At 39.1% G+C, this 19897-nt stretch overlaps 1 protein-coding gene and 1 long non-coding RNA gene across 2 annotated transcripts; both read right to left on the bottom strand.

Moving 5' to 3' along the window:
• Nucleotides 1-2890: 2890 nt before the first annotated feature.
• mrpl1 (mitochondrial ribosomal protein L1) lies at nucleotides 2891-8704 on the bottom strand. The gene is made up of 9 exons (XM_035435643.1): nucleotides 8551-8704; nucleotides 7954-8065; nucleotides 7373-7637; nucleotides 6975-7058; nucleotides 6334-6405; nucleotides 6034-6145; nucleotides 5519-5619; nucleotides 4012-4093; nucleotides 2891-3105 (listed from the first exon to the last, which is right to left on the bottom strand). The coding sequence occupies exons 1-9, from the start codon at nucleotides 8579-8581 to the stop codon at nucleotides 3011-3013; spliced, it is 954 nt and encodes a 317-aa protein (XP_035291534.1). The 5' UTR covers nucleotides 8582-8704; the 3' UTR covers nucleotides 2891-3010.
• Nucleotides 8705-9677: 973 nt separating this feature from the next.
• LOC118206741 lies at nucleotides 9678-11454 on the bottom strand. Its single transcript, XR_004761239.1, has 4 exons — nucleotides 11311-11454; nucleotides 10727-10862; nucleotides 10122-10202; nucleotides 9678-9911 (listed from the first exon to the last, which is right to left on the bottom strand). It is a non-coding gene; the product is annotated as an uncharacterized LOC118206741 (long non-coding RNA).
• Nucleotides 11455-19897: the final 8443 nt, after the last annotated feature.

Raw genomic sequence — 19897 nt, 5'->3', positions numbered from 1 at the left:
GTGGTTTGGAAGAGGAAACAGGAGAAAACTGGTCTCTTGGCAGGAATAGAGAAGGTACACCTGGCATTCATCTTAATTATTCCAATTAAATTCTTAATTTTAAAAAATATTTTTGCAACATTTATGAGTTTTTATCAGACAATAATAATCCTGAGTATGCGGAATAGTGGTGAACGAGTCTTTGCATTTTAAAAATACATCATTTCATATAAATGTTGAGTGAAATTAAGTGGCTGGCTCATTGTGTTTCATCAGTGACCTGCTGAGGGTTGGACAGGGGTTGTACATCTGAGTGCGGGCATGGATTCTATATCATAACCAGATGGTCACCTCCTGCATTCCTTAGTCAGGGAGGTTCCGGCTGTCAGCAGGAGTTCCTAGTGTTATATTACCATACAATAATGTTCTTCAGAATGCTCAAGGACAAAATATCCATTGCTATTGCCATTGTTCTCAATTGTGCCACTTCATGAATATTCACAAACTGCATCTGTGGTGTGGGTGGAAAGTGAGTTCAGCTCTTCATTCAACAGTGCAATGGAACTCTGGAACATTCCGTGTTTCCGAATTTCTAGCCAAAGTCTCAGAGCTACCTGAATAACAGCAAAGTAAATGCCTGTGGTCACTAACTCAACAAAATCAATGTACAGTTAACTTTGCTCCCAGACATTTAACCTTGCAGTTAGACCTTACTCGAGAACATGGTTGCTAGCATTCATTGACCGCTAGATCAAAATTCTGACCACGGAGTAAGGGTGCCCCAAAAGCTTACCAAAAGCCAACCGTTACAGCACTGTTAATCCAGGGTTCAGCGAATCAAAGAAGACCTCTCCTTGTAGTTTACAATCTCTGCACACACAATCACTCTTTCCTCAAACTCTTTATCTCTTCAAATCATTTCCCCAGTAGTGAGTGCCTGCCAATTTAAGTAATGAAAGTCATCATCACACCAACATTTATTACATCCCAAAAACATGCCACTTCTGCAATGGTCCTATCATAAGTTAACTGTAGACAACACGCATGACTCAATGTTACATGCCAACATCCGAGACTAATCCCAAAGTTTTGCTCAACTGCAGTTTGGTTAAACATTTATAATTAAATGTCCAAACACATTAATTGCTTTTTTTAAGAACATAAACTTTATGGTAAAAACAAAGACATTGCCCTTGTGTACTGCACAGATGACAACGTATACAAAGGCAGTGATTCCTGCACCTTAACAGCTCTGTGTGCTGACATACATACTGTATATGACACTCAGCTGTCAGTAATTAGCAGAGCAGTTAAAAAATTTCAGCAGTCAAGTACATTGATGTAGTTTTAATGTATGAATCAATCAAATTTGCATGAGGTACCGTAAATTAGGCATCAATTTAGACAAATGATGAATCATAAACGGTAATCCTTCATAAAGTTCATATTAGTCTCTAATGTATACATTGCCATCTTGTGTTCCACGCGAGTACTGCAATAACACAGTAGCAGAAGCACTAAAATTTAATGACCATAAAACAACCCACAGCCAATCGAATTAGACACACTCTGCAATAATGATTTTTTTCCCCTTCTGTGCAGGAAATACCTCTTTGTAAACTGGAATGGCATTAAATCCTCACACAATGCCAAGTTAAAACAAACTAAAACCATTACAGTGGCATGTACAAGACACAATTGCGCACAGTGTTGTTCGAGAATCGGGTGCACAATTCAGGCAAAACATTTACTAACCGATCTCGGTGTGCAAGACGTCTGGTGAAGACGTGCTATAGCTCATATAAAAAGCTTATTCTAAAGCCTACCGAGAGTTTAACTGCTGGATAATTGAAAGCCTATAAAGTGCCACTATCTTCCAACAAACAGGCAGTTACAAACACACAATTCATACTAAATAAAACCAAGGTGGCTAAATGGAATGAGTGTTTCAAAGTTCACTTTAAATTTAGTTACGCAAAATACCATTCACCTGTGCTCAGTTCAATAAGTAATACCACACAAAGCAAAAAGTTACCCTTTAACCCTCCAAGATCAAGGTTTAAATTCAAAATTATGCTTAAAAAAGGGGTTATTTACAACATGCCGCTGCAGTTATTATATGACTGGTTACCTTCAAACCTGCGATTGACTGCAAGCACAAGAACAAGAGAAGGATTAAGAAACACCAAATCCAAGAGTCAGTCGAAGTAAAAAATAATTTTCCTGGATGTTATTTTAGACATATGCATGTGGGAACATGAGAAGTGTTCAGAAAGACTAAGGTCATGGGTCAAACAAAGCACAAAATATGTTAAACAATTGGTGTAGCTTTTGCTACATCATTAAATGTTTGACAATTTCTGGATTTTAGAAAATGTGTACAAATACTGCAAAAAGTAATGATATTAGCATCAGCGTTGAGGAAAAACACTGCGGGCACACTGAGCTCACACCCAAGTATCAGTGCTTTACTTCATCCACATGTTGTGCAAGGGACACGCATGGGACATTAGAAGCTTGAGCATATGCTGCACACTGTAATTCTGCAAACCTTTTTGAAGTCATGAAATAATGAAAGACTCTACTCCCTGCAAAGCACCGTTTCTCAAGAGAGGGATGCACTTCAGTGTCCCAGACTGTACAATGACTGAGTGTTGACTGTGACTGGTAGTCCTATGGACTGATGTGTAATTTCCCAGTGTCCTCAGGGACAGAGGGTTTCATACAGCAGGGTATTCTCTGCTTTTTATGGGCAATGCCAACTCCTCTCAGTGATTGGTCACTTACAGCCCCCCACACCAGCTGTCCAACCAGCACCGCCCTCCCTAAAGAGGGTTTTCCGAATTAAAGAATAAAGGAAACTGCATAAATAGTTAAAGAATACACCCATTAAATGAAGACCACAAAGTTGTAAAAATGATTCTCTTTTGCCATGAACAAGCAAGATAGAAACAGAAATTCACAGACTTTAATATTTAGAATTTTTGGAATTTTACAAAGGGACACAATGCGCTCGGCTTCAAATGGTCTTTCAAACTGCATCCTCCTCCACGGCTGGAAGGTGGAACTGGAATTCCAGTGCTTCGCTCGTCGCGCTGCTAATGATAGCCTTCTGAATGAAAGGACCTGTAAAATCAAGAGGTTAAAGGTCAGACGATGTGCATTTTGGGTAAACAGCGTTGGACTCCGAAGAGCATAAAATTGCGTGTTGAGGGATAGAGTGCCGCGCTTAAAAGAGAACCACGCTTTGATAATTAAGACACAAATTTCATGTGATAAGGCTGTGCCTGACTTCTTAAGATCTTTAAAAAAATAAAAAAAACACATTTCCACCTGCGTGAAAAATGCTTCTGAAAATCTCGTGGGGCATTTCCTCCAAGTTTCAGAATAGATTACTAAATGAATGGAATTTCTCTGTCATGATGCCATGCTGACTTATTTTAATGACTTAGTTTAATAATCGTACACTTAGGATTTGCATCAAATTATAAAAATAAACATCCCCGAGAAGGCCTCCTTAATAGCATTTCTATGACTCCAGAAACGCTTAACAACCTCGAAAACACTTGTTAATTGCCTTTGGTATAACAACATTGCAGAAATATTTTTTCAACAGTCTCATTAAGACGGAGTTGGCATACAATTAAACAGAAATGAAATGGAGAAGGACCACTTAACATTTGTATAACAAAATCCCACAAAACTAGGATTACGGTACAAGGCTTTATCTTTGTGTGAAAGATAAGGTTCCTTTGAGACAACATAGGTTCCTTTTGTTTTCCTGTGTGTCAGTGAGTACCCAGTGCCTGCCCGGGATATGGCTGTTTGCTGAGCAAATAAAATGTCATTGAATGTGGCTTTTCATAAGGCAGCTGTCCAGGCTGATTTAAGGAGGCTGCAACTGACGGTGGGAGAAATCACAGGGAAACAGGCCAGGCAGAGGGGGACATTGTGTGGGGTACATACTGAAGCTGGCCAGCTTACAGTGGGAGAGATCGCAGGGAAACAGGCCAGGCGGTGGGGGGTACGTACCGAAACTGGCCGGCCTGTGTGTGCACACATCCTCAATGACGGTCTGCAGGTTGGACAGTATGTGCTCCTTTGGCATGTCCAGCTGGCGGAGACACACAGGAAGCCTCGATTAAGCGTTTGAAGGCACGTACTGTACCACTTCCAGCTGGACACTTTCCCTAACGTTTCTTTTCAAAACCTCAACAGGTTTCTCCGTAGTATCGCAAATCAATTTCGACAACCAATCTCCGTAAAACAAACCGCCGGGGATGCCCTTTCAAAAGGAGGAACCAAATCTGAATCCCGCCAGGAAGCCCATTGTGAAACTATGCCACTTTTAAAGATGAATGGCGCTTGGTTGAGCAATCACTCTCCTTACCCTGGCTGTTTGTTTTCCTTCCGTAGATTGATGTGCGGCTACATTAAGGCCTTCAGGCTCTCTGTACCTTGTTCGCCCTCATACACAAACTGGTGTTAAAGCAAACAGAATTAAAGTGCACACTAAGGGTTAAAGAGCCAGGCCTGCACAGGAAGCTGTGGACTTCACAGAAAGCCAGCTACCATGTTCACGCCATCAAAGGGCCTTTATGAAGGCCCCATCAAAAAAAAAATCTGAAATCCCAGAGTCCTTTAAACCAGGACGGCTGTAGGATAAAAACACTGAATAATTCCCACTGTGAGAGAAAGGGAGACAGACCCCATCACAGTTCACAAAGGTTTGAGAGAACCCATACCATCGACACCTCTGGAAGTCTCTCAGTAGAAATAATAACACTTTGACAGGAATGCCAAATATTTTACTTGCATGAGTCGCATTTTGGAAATGTATCTACTGACCTACTGTACACTGTGGGAAAAGAAACAGTAGCGTAATGCAATATCATCAAGTGGGTTACAGGTTGGTGAAAACTGCATAGCAATAATTTCATCATTTACCCTTGGATTCTCAGTTGGGTTTCAACTTTCAAACTGTGCACTACATCTATGACATCTATTTGATCTGTATTCCTCTGTTAGCCTATTATTCAAGACAAAGACGAAATATTCTGCTTTACAATTAGCTTCATTGGGGTCATGACTGAATTGAACCTGAGCACTAAATGTGTCAGCCATAAACCTACAGATTTTACTTGTTTGCGAGTTATGGTTTCTCTCTGCAATGGGAACAAAGCCATTCTGTGCTGCCTTCAGCATACTAATTTAATAATGAGCTTCACACATTCCTCCACTCTCCCAGGTACAGTTATTTTCTCTTACCGCAGCCAGTCTGCATATTCACCACAAGGGCCCTCAAGAGAGCAAAATAAATGATTAACCTCCAGCGCGAACGACAAACTCCCGTGCTAACGTCAATCTCCCGTGCTAACGTCAACCTCCCACGCTAACAACAAACACCCGGGTTATATCTAACACAATCTAACACTTTCCAATGCTGCTATGAATTCTCAAACACAAATGTTTCAAAACACAACGGTGACCTCGATTGATTAGTGACCTCGATTGACCTCGACTGCAACGGTGAGCCTACCGTAGCTATTTTCGTCACGACGTAACAGTCTCTTTCCACCAGGTATTCGTGGCCCGTCTTGAATAGCTGAAGCATTTTTAGAATATCCACTCCAACCAGCCCTGAAGGAGAAAACAAGAGGGCCTGAGCAGAGCTGTAAACTGATGGAAATGTTTAACCCTCCAATGGTATGAGATCACACATGTGATTAGAATGTTCTTAACTGAACATTATAATGCTGATGTCACAGTCACTACTGGTAATTGGAAAGCAACAGAGTTCTAGAACACTGATATAGAATTTTGAAAAAACATTCCAAAAAACCTACTCTTCAAAGGGTTGACATATTAATCTGAAATGTGTGTGCACACACAGACTTCTGCAAGGTACATTTACATTATAAGAATCCCTTCCCCACAAGACTGTGGTGCACAGCCACACACCGGAACAGAGCCAACCAGCAGCCTCTCCTTAACGGACACAAAAGGTTCCTCACTGAGAGCTTAACAACCTCAGTCCAGCTCAACGCTTTCTACCTCTCTTGCTCTTGGGAAACTTCTTCCGGAGCTTGTTTTTCAAGGGGTTCAGTTTATTGATGAATCCCGGCACCGACAGGTAAAAATCGGCTACTATTTCCTCATCCAGTATCTGAAAATAATTGAAAATATGTTTTAAAAAGGTTATTAACAAGTGATTAACAAAATGCACCACAATGATGCCCAGGCACAAAACTCTAGATTTTTCCATCGCTAACAAAAAGACTACTTGACTGCAGTTGCGGGGTACTGATTTGACAGCCAGACTTGTCCTGAATCATCCGATTGGCCATCGCTCACCTTCGGAATGAGCTCCTCCCCTCCCGCAAAAGCCGCGCCGTTCTCCACTGCTAGTTTGGCCTGATCTGGATCCTGTGAGAAAAACACATACTGTAGAGATGCTCATTCACAGACAACTGCATGAGCTCAGGCACAATGTGTTGGAGGTCTCGATGGCTTAACCAACCAATGAATAGACATATTATATTTTATTTCTATTTCTTCTTATAGATATTTCTATTTATTTTCAGGGAAGTACACAATATATCCCAGTAAGAGCCAGAGGGAAAAGCACAATGCTACCAAGTACAAAGTAGCAACGCCACTGTAATGTAGAACTTATCAAAGGCTGAATTTACAATAATACTTGTATTTCCAGGGACAGTATGCACTGTTTCCTATTAGTACAGTAACCTTTTCTTTTTTGACAGAACAGTCAAAGATTTTTTTTTTTTTTTTTTTTTTAAACAAAAACATTAGGTGACACCCACTCTGAAATCATGAGTCATGGATATTGTTATCTCATGATCACCACTTTTCTAACGTGCAGATAATGCAATCGTGCATCTCAAGATCAGCACTGAGATTATATGCAAGAGTTGAAATCTCCAAAATATTATACGACAGCTATCACAAGCTAGGCGCCACCACGTACGACTCACCTCTGTGAAAACCAAGACTTTGTTCATTTCTGTCTTGAATGGGTGTGGCAAATGAACCGTGCTCACAAATGGATCCACTTTTTTCTGCAAGAAACGTTTAAAGTGTCTGATAACTGGTGGTTGAATGCTGACTTTGAATAAAGAAAACTAGTGTTTTATAAAAGTTTTTTTGAGAAACAAATACTCAGAATAAGCACATTGCTTTCCTAAACGCAGAAAACATCTTCTTCAATGAGTGGTGCAGCCGGCTCATGTGACACATCTTGGCCAATCACAGTAGAATGCAAGTTCGTTGTGAAGAATAAAAGCAACGCAACTGTAATTAATTCGATTGTAGAGCTGCCAAGATGCACGTACATTCCCAAGTGACTGTGGGGAGTGACAGCTGAAGCACTTACCTTCTTCTCCAGCTTCATATCCAGCTTCAAGTCGATGTAAACTGGTTGCTTTGGGGAGGTGAGATCTATCCGCTGAAAACTCTTCAGCATGTCCACTGCCGTGCCGGGGTCATAGACTGGTTTGGGATAGAACTTCGTTATGTAGACGTCATCAGTGGGGGACCAGGCCGTGTAGCCGTATGGCTTATGCCGATTTGTGTTGTCAATGATCCGCTCCCTCTTCTCCACCGTTGTCTTTTCATCTTTCTTTTCTTTTTTGGCTGGCCTGTGGTGGAGTTATTATTTTTGCTATTATTTTTTGCAAACTATGGTCATTTAAAAATATTTTCAAAATGTGTACCTCATTTAAGCAGCCCTCTCTACTACATACCTCCTTGCATAAAAAAAGATTTTACTCAGGCATATCTGACAGTTACTCTCAACAAATTATCAAAATCTTGAAACAAGCACTACCATGATGACTGGAAGCAAAACATTTGACACGACAGTGGACGTGCAATACATGGTGCGTAAAATGTATCAGTTTCTAGGTTACTTTGCGAAAACAAAACATTGCGAAAAGTCGAAATAACTACACTTACTTCGCTGCTGCAGCAAAGTTCCTGGTCGGGAGATGTCTAGAGGCAGTCTGTGAGATGCTAGTCAAAGACTGACCGCAAGGTATCAGCAAGTGTCTGTGGCATCCAGTTAAAACTATAAAAGAAAATAAAAGCCATGCAGGGTCCAGACCATTAAAAATCCTAAATGTAGAATGCAGCCATGCATTTTATGATTGCCTTGCCTGCATCACCTTATTTTATCACACATACATAACCATGATGTCAGCATCTTAGGCAGCTGGCAAGCTAATGCTCGCAAAACGTTATTAGCTAGCACTCCAACTTCCTGTAACTAAAATTCATTTTTGGGTGTGAACAAAATGTTTAGCGTTCGCTACAGTACATATATGTATCGCAACAGTATCAATATTACCTGCCCTCTTCTTAATTTACAAATTGACTGCTACTAGGTTACCTCCTGGTAAGCTAGCTAGACACAGCAAACCTGCGTTCATGTAAATGGCTTCTTTAAAATGACACTCAACACTTACATCACGAACTAGATTAGCTACTTTGGAAAAAGAGAAATACAATAATATCCAAATCTGAAACGTATCTACGTGCTGTTATTAAACTGACCTTTTGCTATATTCCTCGTGCAGGCTGCCATGTTTACTCGTCGACGTGTTACATTAAATATGTTCGTTTGGATTTAGGAACAGCCGATCTGAGTTCCTATCGCAAATGGAATTTCCTTTATCTTGAATTAAAGTGAACGGAGAGAACCTGTTACCGCTTACTTCACGGACTCGTCCATTTGCCTCACTGTCGACCTGTCGGAATGCCATTGGATCTTTATAATGAATCGCATACAGGTCCAGTTATGTGTCGCTGATGGGCCAGATGAGCGAGCTGCTTCATGTGCCAAGTTTAAACCAGTCAGGTGCTGCATCAAATTCTGTGACCCTAGAATAGTATGTCACCTGGTTAAAACTATGTCTAACGACTAAGAAATCCACCAAATATTGTCAGGTGAAGTCTCAAACTCATTGCTGTTGTCACTGAAGCATTTTTCGCAGGGCACTATACACTGACCATACACAAGGTGCCACCAGCTGTGGTAACACAACTCTATCAAAACAAGTGACCTGGTGGTGAATTAGCTGAAATTGCTATTCAACACCCCCTAGGGTCACAGAATTTGACAGTCTCAATTTTTGGTTTAACACCGTTATACATGCCCTGCTGAAAATTGTTGAAAAGTGTAATAATGAGCTTCACACATTCCTCCACTCTCGAAGGTACAGTTATTTTCTCTTACCGCAATCAGTCTGCATATTAACCACAAGGGCCCTCAAGAGAGCAAAATAAATGAATAACCTCCGGTGCTAACGTTAACCTCCTGTGCTAAAAGTGATGAAAACACAACTTAAACCTGCTTATCCAGCATAGGCTGGTTTAGACTGAAATGTTCACCAGGATAGGCTTAGAGAAGTCTTTGTGGTAATCATTAGCAGCAGTTCTATATCTGCAGCACAGGGTGTAGATTTCTACTCTGCAAGACGTGTGGAATTTGTTTTGTTTTGAGGGGGTAATGCATGTGTCATGTGAACATGTCATATCATGTGTTACAGTACCTTTATTTCCTTGTAGTGTGTATATCATTCTGCCTAACACATTCCCCCCTCAGAAATGAAATCATTAACCAAAACAAATTTTCTGTTTTTACTGCCTTTGAGATTCCATCATGAAATGATCAATTAGTCTGCATTTTTAAAAAGTCACATTTTATTGGAGTTATTACATTCAGCAATGAGTTCAAAGTTGTTTTGTAATGCATTGTATAACTAAGTGAGAATATCCAATGTATTTAATATTTTTGTTACATACAAGAGAGATTTCACAAATTGTACATAAATTGTTACTTTCTTCAGGATGTATTTGTGGGCGTGATGATTTTCAGGTGCGTTTCTTATTCCTGTACTTTCTGGTTGTCCTTTCTGTTCCAAGATACAAGAAAAATTAGAATAGTCTTTCATTCACGGAACCATTTAGTAATGAGGCTGTCAACTGTCAATTTTAATTGTTCAACTTAATGTTTAGCACAAGTCTTAGCATTTTCCTCAAGTGGTGTGTGTGTCTGTATGTGTGCGTGTGTATGCTTGCATGTTTGTGCATTTAAACTGCATTTATGGAGACACTGTACTTACGGTATCACTCTTTCGATGACGTTTTTGATCCATTTTGCATTCGGGTTTGCACAAACAGTCCTATCATTTTTCAATGTGATTCTGTTTGGGGAATGAAAGATATGGTAAAAGTTAAATAAAACAAAACTAGGACAAAATTTTTTAATTTTAAACAGTCCTAAATTGTTAGTGTATGAGAATTTAGGCTTGAAACACTAATTTAAAGTTTTATTGTCTAGACTAGGCTATTTGCAAATTTGTCTGGCTATTTTAAGAGCTGGAGAACTTTTCAGATTTTTTATGACACGAAAAACCCCATTTCAAATGGTGGTCCATAACTCAACGATAATATGAAACCACAGGAAGGCACGGTATATGCTGCCAAAATCTTCATTAAGTTTCACTTCTCCGCTCCGAGTAAAGGAAAATAATGTTTCACTGTAAAGTGTGAAGAGTCGCGTGGGTGGATAAACATGCCGCATGAACAATTGTGGCGTTGGAAAACAGTTGATGAGTAATGGATTATTTTCCCTGCCACCACGCTTCGCTCTCTGCTGCCCTGCCAGCGCTTTTCACGTCTTCTGAAGTTTTATCTGAGGCGCTGCGGTTAGCTCTCTCCGACTCACAGTATCTCGGTTTGCCGACAGTGCGCGCCCAGCGGAATGATCTCCAGGCGCTTGAACTGGCGTGGGTGGATGAAGGTCGAGGGCGTTCTCAAGCAACGGCAAGAAACACCAACGGCGAATCCTTCGATGGGAAGAACTGGAAATAAAATGACATAATAATAATAATAATAATAATAATAATAATGATAATAATAATAATAACAACAATAATAATAATAATAATAATAATAATGTTATTATTATTATATTATGTAATTATGTACGACAGAACCCTGCAGGCTAAAGACTCATACATGAATAAATGAATGAGACCGAAATAGCTTAGGCCTATACGATGTAATTATGTAGGCTAATTACGGTCTGAATTTCAATGGTAATTGAAGGATACAATATGAGCATATATTATTGTAAATAATCTTATGAATATGAAAAAAATATATATATTTTTTCAAACCACTGCTGGAGTAAAAACGTTTCACCAAAGTGTAGAAAATGTCCATTACTGGAAATAATCTTAAGACTGAAAAGTTTTTTCCCTCAAATTAATTTTGATGACGGTATGTAGTAAAAATGCAGTATCTTACCAAAGAGTGCAGCAAAACAGCAGACGGTCAGGGCTGTCAGAAGAGAGCGTGCCATTGGCGTCATCCTTTCCGTGGTTTGCGTACTTCGAAACGTCGGTCTCGTGGAGCGGCTTGATCTCTGAAGAGGACGAGCTTCAGAGTGGTGTCCTCCCAGGAATTTATATCTGAAAAAACGGAAGCAGGGAGAACGAAAATAGAAAATCGTTCTCATATTTTCCTTATATCGATAGGAAATGCTAATTGAATTATTTGAATGCACTTTTTTTTGCTTTTGTATATTCATAGGTCAAAGCAATTAGGCGGTAATATGAATGTATACATAATGGAATATAAATTATATGTATATAATCAAACAATAGATAAAATAGCATTGCCTATAAAGCCCTATATATCCATACTTCAGTAACAGTGAATTTGTGTTTGCACATCAAAAAACAGGCTATGAATCTTTTAATTGAAGTGAATCTGGATGAAATTAATTGTACAGTATTTAGTGGGTTATTACTGATGCCCCATTTGTCTTCACTGTTGATGGACACTGTTGTGCCTTACATTTATTTCAAGACTGATTGTCTGATGAAGCAAAACATGATATACATTTGGACTCAATTTGGAAAAATATATTAAATGGAACAATTTATTTACAGTAATCAAATTTACAGTTGTCCTCCAGTGCATTCAGAACTTTACCAGGAGTGTGGCAATGTTGTGGTTGATGTTTTATTTTATTCTGAGAATTAACTTGGTGGAGTTTAATTTGAAGCTGGGGTTGTAATTGTTAGTTGAGTTTTTCTCAATATGGAAAGTACACAGATACATTCAACAAGCATTCATGGCAAGGATTTTTATTTGGAGAGCATAACAATGTGTCTACCACACATTCCAATTTATACTCTGGAAATTTAGGGGGAAAAACAAAAAGAGAAAGTGAATATATGAATATATAAATAAAAAGAGGGGAGAAGAAATGGAGAGAAAATGGAAAGTAGAAAAGTTTATACAGTTGTGAGAAGGGAGGGTTTGGGCTGCATGTTTCTCCTGAACCTGTGCCCTGGGAAACCTTGAACCTGTATTTCAGTCCTCATTTTCCAGGGATCGGTTTATCCACCCTCATTGCAGTAATCAGTAATAATCATTCATAGGGACACCACCAATGATGCAATTAGGGACCAGCTGAACAGCCTTTTGGGTGCAACTCTCTAATCTGTCTAATTTTCTCCAAAAAGGGCTAGTGCACATGCAAGTTTTTCTCCAGCACTGAAACACATGATTGCACTAAACATGGTCTGGAAAGGCGTCAGATGAGACCCACGGCCCTCTATTTATCATATAAAAATACATCCATCCATCCGTCAATTATCTACTGTATACCCGCTTATCCTGGGCAGGGTCGCGGGGGGTGCTGGAGCCTATCCCAGCACGCATTGGGTGAGAGGCAGGATTACACCCTGGTGAGGGTGCCAATCTACACACACCATTCACTCGCACACTCATACCTATGGGCAATTTAGAGTCTCAAATTAGCCTAGTCTTTGGACTGTGGGAGGAAACCGGAGTACCTGGATTCGAACTCAGGACCTTCTTGCTGTGAGGCGCTTTAAGCATAATTTACAACAGACAGTTGTCAAATGATGAAAATACCCATAATAAACATATTATGGGATGGTGTGTGTATCATTTCTGAATTACCCATAAAAAGAATTAATTACATTATTGACATGGAAGTTCAAGTATTGTGCTGCAACGAGCAATTTGATGCATTCTGTAAATGTTACATGTAGTATATCGCCATGCCCAGAATAAAGTTATCAAATTTGTGTAATTACAAGTCAAATCCCTCAGTCTTGTTTCAAGCTTCAGTTGTTTAGGACAGTAAAATATTTCAGATTCAGGAACAGAAAATGCAACCATGCAAGAAGGCTACAAGTCTATTTCCAGATTTACTGTCTGGGTTCAGTTTGAAATACAAATCCCGTAATAGCAACATTTTAATTTGGGTATTTACTGTATTTAAAATTGTGGTTAACAACATCTGCACTTGCTGTGAATATTAATTGCGGTGGCATTTCCCAGAAATCGTAAGAAAATTACTGTTTGGTATTAAATGAGGGCTCATGGCAATCACGTGGCTGACAGTCGACTAGAGTGGAACATTCTGCAAATCTTGAGGCAGAATAGTACATCTGCTTCACAAGGTCGAGGGTAACGATTTGTATTTTACACCAGTGAGTGCTTTAATTATTATTCAATCTCTTTTCAATGACATTGATAAGGATAAATGATCTCAGAAAACATGTAAATTGAGAATTTTTTTAAATGAAAAAAAACTAAATAAATTAAATTAAAAAAAACTAAATCTAGAAAGCAAAAAATGTTGATAAAATCTAAAATTCAGACATTTCAAGTGTCAAGGCACCAAATGAGGAAATTTTAGCAAGGCCCTGGTCATGGTTCACAATGGTAAGGTCTGTGTTGCAGAGAACTGCTGCCATATGATATTGTGCTGTAGGACAGTATGTGTACATTGCCCAGTAATTAAAGTTGTTTGTCATCATTGTAGGCTAGGTCATATAGTTGGAGTCTCAGATATGTCATTTTGCCAGGAGTCCACAGGAGTTATAGACAGTTAACCTAATCCTGTCAGGGGTAGGATAGGTTTTTCTTGGCCAAGATTCTTTGGGCTACCACACAAGTTGCTGCTGCGTTTGCTCCCAATCATTTTGGGGCAAACAGGCTACAGTGAGACAGACATTTTTTTTTTCCAGAAAGTACATGCTTTCCTGTAGCGAAATAGAACTTATGGCTAGAACTCGTTAAACTGAGGTTAAGGAAAGAATTGTACCATTCAGCATATATTAAAAAAAGGAAACGGAGAAGAAGTGATAAGTGAAGAAATGAAAACCACAAAAGCCACCAAATAAGGAACCACAAGAACTTAAGGTTCCTGTTCCAGGGAAAGGGTTTGGAGATTCAATTTCATGACCAGAAACTGCGCCCTTCCAAATGTGCTCATGCACACACTCACCCACACACAAACGAAAAAAAAAATACACGATCATCATTATCAACATCATATCACCATCATCTTCCTCCTCCTCATCATCATGAATGCAATACCACGCCAGAAATAAGTGTACTCTTAAATTTGTAGTACTGTACATTATTGTGATACTGTGTGAGATGTCCCGTGCTTAGTACTCTGGAGAAAAAAAAAATCTAATGATGCGTTTTTTCCATGTTCCATTGGGTTTAACAATGAACATAAAGATGGGGAAGGTGGTCTCCTTAAAAAAATGCACACGTACTGTTAAATTAGAACATATTTCCATAAAGCTTAATATTTACATAATATCAGTACACTTCTAGTGGAAATGTTCTGGTGAGCATGAACAACTGAGAGACTGGATTGTCTTAGGATTTTTCAGTCATTATGTATGCTATGTTTTTTCTATTATGATTTAAGAGTATAATTACAGAACCATGTATTTCTCTGTAACACTTTGTTAGAGGAATCAGTCTTACTTTTTTCATTACATTTATTTTCGGCCATGCTTTAATTTTTTCTCCGTCCAACTTCTGGTGCGTATAATTCGGATAAGCACAGTTGAGGCCAAAAGTTTACATACACCTAGGCTAAACACATTCAAATTCAAATTCATTTCATGTTACCATACATTTCCTGTGTTAAGTCAATTGTGGTATCTACTTTATTTTCATAAGATGTCATTTCAAAATAATAGCTAAGAGACAGATTTATTTGATAGTTTATGTACTTATCAGATTTTCAGTGGATCAAAAGTTTACCTACACTTTGTAAGTATTTAGTGGCATTAGTTAATTTAAATTAACCTTAACTTCACTTAACTTGAATCAAACACTTGGGGTAGCTTTCCACAAGCTTCTCACAATACTTTGCCGGAATTTTTGCTCATTCCTCCTGACACAACTAGTGTAACTCAGTCAGGTTTGTGGGCCTCCTTGTTCGGACACGCTTTTTCAGTTCAGTCCACAAATTTTCTGTGGGATTTGTGATGGCCACCCCAATACTTTCACTTTGTTGTCCTTAACCCATTTTTTTATGACTTTGGAGGTATTCTTAGGATCATTGTCCTGCTGGAAGACCCAGTTGCGACCAAGTATTAACTTACTAGCTGATGAGGTATTGCTTAAGTATTTCTAGATAATCCTCCTTCCTCATAATGCCATATATTTTCTGAAGTGCACCAGTCACTTTTCTGGTAAAACACCCCCACAACATGATGCTGCCACCCCCATGCCTCACAGTTGGGATGGTATTCTTCTGATTAAAAGCCTCACCCCTTTTCCACAAAACATAGCGCTGATCATTATGGCCAAAGAGTAAAATTTTTCTTTCATTTGATCAGAGAACGCTGCTCCAAAATGCTAGGTCTTTGTCCTGGTGATCACCTGCAAACTTTATTCTGGCTTTTTATGCCAGTCTTGGAGTAGGGGCTTCTTCCTTGCGCAACAGCCTTTCAGGCCATGGCGATGTCGGACTCTCCTAATGGTGGATGTAGATACTTTGGTATCTGATGCCTCCAACTCCTTCACCAGTTCCTTTGTTGTTGTCTTGGGGTGTCATGGTCCTGTTTTCCTGTCTGTGTTTCCCTTGTTGGGCCGCCAGATGGCGGCACTTCTGTTTTGTGTCCTGTTCCCCCCTGTTAATTGTATTATTGTTTGTCTCGTTATTCTATCATTGTTCCCACCTGTGTCTTGTTATCCCCTCCTTCTGGTTTGATTGTTTTTTGAGTTCACCTGTGTCTTGTTAAAAACCCCTGTCTATTTAAGTTCTTTGTGCCCTTGACTCGGGTGCTGGTTCCTTGTGTTTGTTTCCGACGTATGTTTCAGACCATTTGTACCTGCCTGCGTTTTTAGACCCGTTTGTGTTTGTTCCCGACTTCTGTTTGTTTCAAACCGCCTGTACCTGCCTGTGTTTTGTTTGACCTGCCCTTGTGCTCTGCCTGCCCGTGTTCTGCCCTGCCCGTGTTTGTGAGTTCCTCTTGTTCTGTTTTATTTCGATATTTTTTGAGTTTGTGTTTTTGCCCATTGTGGCCTTGTCTGTTCCCTGTTTGTTTGCCTGTTAGTAAAATCTTTGTTAATTTTCCCTTTTTGAGTTTTGTTCCTCTGCGTTTGGGTCCCCCCTACCCGTACCGTGACATGGGTTCAGTTGAACCTTTTGGACCAAAGTTTGTTTAGCCCTGGGAGTTATTTTGTGCCTCCTTCCTGAACGAAGCAGTGTCTGTGTGGTCCCAAAATTTTTATATTTGCATACAATTGTTTGTACAGATGCTCCTGGTACCTTCAGTTGTTTGGAAATTGCTCCTAAGGAGGAACTGGACTTGTGGAGGTCCACAATTTTTTTTTTTTCTGATCTTAGCTGAGTTGCTTGGATTTTCCCATGGTATCAAGGGCAAAAAGGCAGTGGCTCTAAAGGTAGGCCCTTAAATACAGCCACAGGTGCCAATTAACTCCTAATTATGACAATTGGCCAATCAGAAGCTTCTAAAGTCATTACATCAATTTCTGGAATCAATTTCCAGACTGTTTGTAGAGACAGTCAGCTTGGTGTATGTAAACGTTTGACCCACTGGAATTCTGATATAGTGAATTAAAGCTGAAATAAATCTGTCTTTATTCAATTGTTTTAAAATGACCTCTGATGTGAACAAAGTAGATGCCCTAATTGACTTGCCAAAAAAAATATGTATGGTAACATGAAATGTGTGGATTTGTTAAACTGAGTTTGAATAACTTTAGCCTAGGTGGATGTAAAATGTTGGCCTCAACTGTAAATTTAACCTGTTTTTGTTAATGAAAGAGCTTTCTAAAATTAATATGCTTCAGCCATTCTGTCAGCTTCGGGACAGTCAACGTGTGTGGAGAGAAGATTCACTTCTCGTTTTCTCAGAAGGCATCATGATTTAGGATCATGTTACTAGTGTGAAAATTGCTTTTAGCGTATAAAATAAGGCTACATTATCAGGGTGGAGAGCCAGCCAGTCCTGTGTGAAACTGACCAATGCTGAAAAGGAGGAAGTGACCTTCTCTCTATCTGTAAAGTAATCTGTTTGATTCTGTAACCCCCTAGGTTGTTTAAATTTGCAGTAAAGTATCATCAACTCTTCACTCAACCAGACTGAGTATTGACTGCTCTGTCAGCTAGCTTGCTGGCTAATAGAAAATGGTAAGTTCTGGTTAATAGTGACTGTCGAGCGAGCTAGTTGCCACAAAGCAAGGAGTTTGATTAAATGAAGCAAGTGAAGGAAGTCTTGCCCCCCCCCCCCCCCCCCCCCCCCTCCCTCCCAACCCTACCTTTTTGGATACGCAAAAAATAAGCTCTTGGTACTTGTTCTGTGAGAGACATGGTTTCCACAGAGGAGATAGAGGCCACAGCATCCCACACACCTCAAAGGTCACATTGCATCAACATTCCTACCATGTGCCTAGTCTTATCGTGGGGGATATCAGACTGAGAAAAACAGATTTTTTTTTTCATAAAGAAGTTTCCATTTGTACTTAGAACTCTAAAAACATGTCAGTGTTTGGAATACAGTTCTTTTTCAGCACACCACTTAAATAAAACCATTTTAATTCAGTTTAGAAAGAATGCCTTTTTTATTTCACAATGCTCAAAATATTCATTGGATCTTATTTAAATTTAAATTGATGTCACAGCTGCCATTGAGCTGTGGTTTGGAGAGAACAACCTATGCATTTGTTACACTCTTTCATCAAACTTAAATATATTTTAGATTTAAAGATGGGTAACCACACAATACATGCACATAAATAACTGTGTACCAGTAAAATTGTCCTGCATAACTCCTATGTCTGGATTGAATTTGACCTCATTTGGACTAGTCTGTGGACATTATTTGGGATAGGTTTTATGTTTATGAATGATATATAAATCTCCTGTTCCATATTTGTACTTTATGGTTATACAGCACTTATTATACTGATATAGGTTATACCAGTACAATACTGCACATGTAATTTGTAAAGTTAATTTGAAAAGATGATAGTTTTCTAAACTTTTTAGTTTAGTTTTTTTATTATGCATGACATGTTCATGCATGATATTTAATTATTGAATCACTGGGCTTTACAAAAGCACTGCTGTTCAGACAATTTGAACATTTTTGTTTACATGCTTTCAAACATTGATTTATATATACAATATGGACCTAATATGATAAATGAAAAACAAAATATATTCAACTCTAAATTTGATTAGGATTACATATTTGATTTATTGACTTGTATTGGCTTGTCCCAAGCATAACTTTTATATAGCTTTTTATGCTACCATAATTTGCATCCATTCTATATACGAGTAACTTCTAAAACCACCTTGTGGTATGAATTCTGATGATGAATACAGATGACAGATGGTCCGTTTTATTTCCTCCTCCAAAAATTCAAAATAAATAGCCCCAACAGTTTAAAAAGCATGAATCTGCAAGTTTGCAAAACAGGAAATTTGACAGAGAGAGGAGAAAAACACATCCGTAGACGTTGGGGGAAACCCACGCACTTTATTAGCTGCCAAATTCCCTCCAAAAATTTTTTTACTAATCATAACACAAGGCTTCTTACCACACTGATGAGAATAACCAAAAACGGCTTTTTGCAAAGCACTTTTTGAGAAGACAATTGAGAAATTAGATCCTAATTCATAGGAGATAATACGTGTCCCCAACAAACTGGAGATGAAAAGCGCTGTGCTAATACTGTACCACTGTATCATGCTGACAAAAATCAATTTGAAATGATCAGAATTAAAATATTGCATGAGAAATGTTGATTAAGGGCGATTATGTGGCACAGTCCGTTTCTTGGTGAGCTCTTGAGTCGTAATTGCCAGCAACGGCTGCCTTCTCTATCTGTTACCCTCCTACTTTCTCCGTGTCTGAATAAAGCAAAAATATTTTGATTTATTCAGACAAGGGAGGGGAGAATAAGGGAGGTCAGACTGTCTGCCCTCTTCTTAAAAAAATAAATATTGTTTATGAAATATTGTATAGGAACAGGCCATGATTGAATCTCTTGATCTTTGGCATCATGACAAAATCTTTTTTTCTTTTTGTACCTCACATTTGTTTGATTACACACTTTTATAAAACTGTTATGAATAATTATGTTCTTGTAAACAGGATGTTTATTATTCTGTTCTAAACAGGATGAAGCATCTGAGGAAACCAGACACACATGAAGACTGAATCAGTCGCTAATTTTGAGATTAAAACAATATCCTATTCAGCCGACCCTGCATAGCCGCAGAAACTCGACTGCGCACCATTCCTCTCATCTTACTTTTCAGCTCCCTCTGCTGGTAAAATGCATTCAATACAGCAAGCAAGCAGTGGTTTCTGGATCCTAGACCATGGTAGACAGTCACATACACACTCACCGGCCACTTCATTAGGTACGTGCTAGTACCAGGTGTGGTCTTCTGCTGCTGTAGGCCATCTGCTTCAAGGTTCAACGTGTTGTACGTTCAGAGATGCTCTTCTGCCTACCTCGTTTGTAACGAGTGGTTATTTGAGTTACTGTTGCCTTTCTA

Source organism: Anguilla anguilla, chromosome 10 (assembly GCF_013347855.1).
Source record: "Anguilla anguilla isolate fAngAng1 chromosome 10, fAngAng1.pri, whole genome shotgun sequence".
Lineage (NCBI taxonomy): Eukaryota > Metazoa > Chordata > Actinopteri > Anguilliformes > Anguillidae > Anguilla > Anguilla anguilla.
Note: the sequence above shows the minus strand (reverse complement) of the source record. Positions and strands in the feature narration are given on the sequence as shown.

Excerpts from the sequence above, each read along its gene's own strand:
- mrpl1 (XM_035435643.1), bottom strand. The coding sequence starts at position 8,581 with ATGGCAGCCTGCACGAGGAATATAGCAAAAG. Across the intron at positions 6,146-6,333 it reads GGGAGGAGCTCATTCCGAAG|ATACTGGATGAGGAAATAGT; the intron begins GTGAGCGATGGC and ends AATTATTTTCAG. Across the intron at positions 3,106-4,011 it reads ACACAGGCCGGCCAGTTTCG|GTCCTTTCATTCAGAAGGCT; the intron begins GTACGTACCCCC and ends TTGATTTTACAG.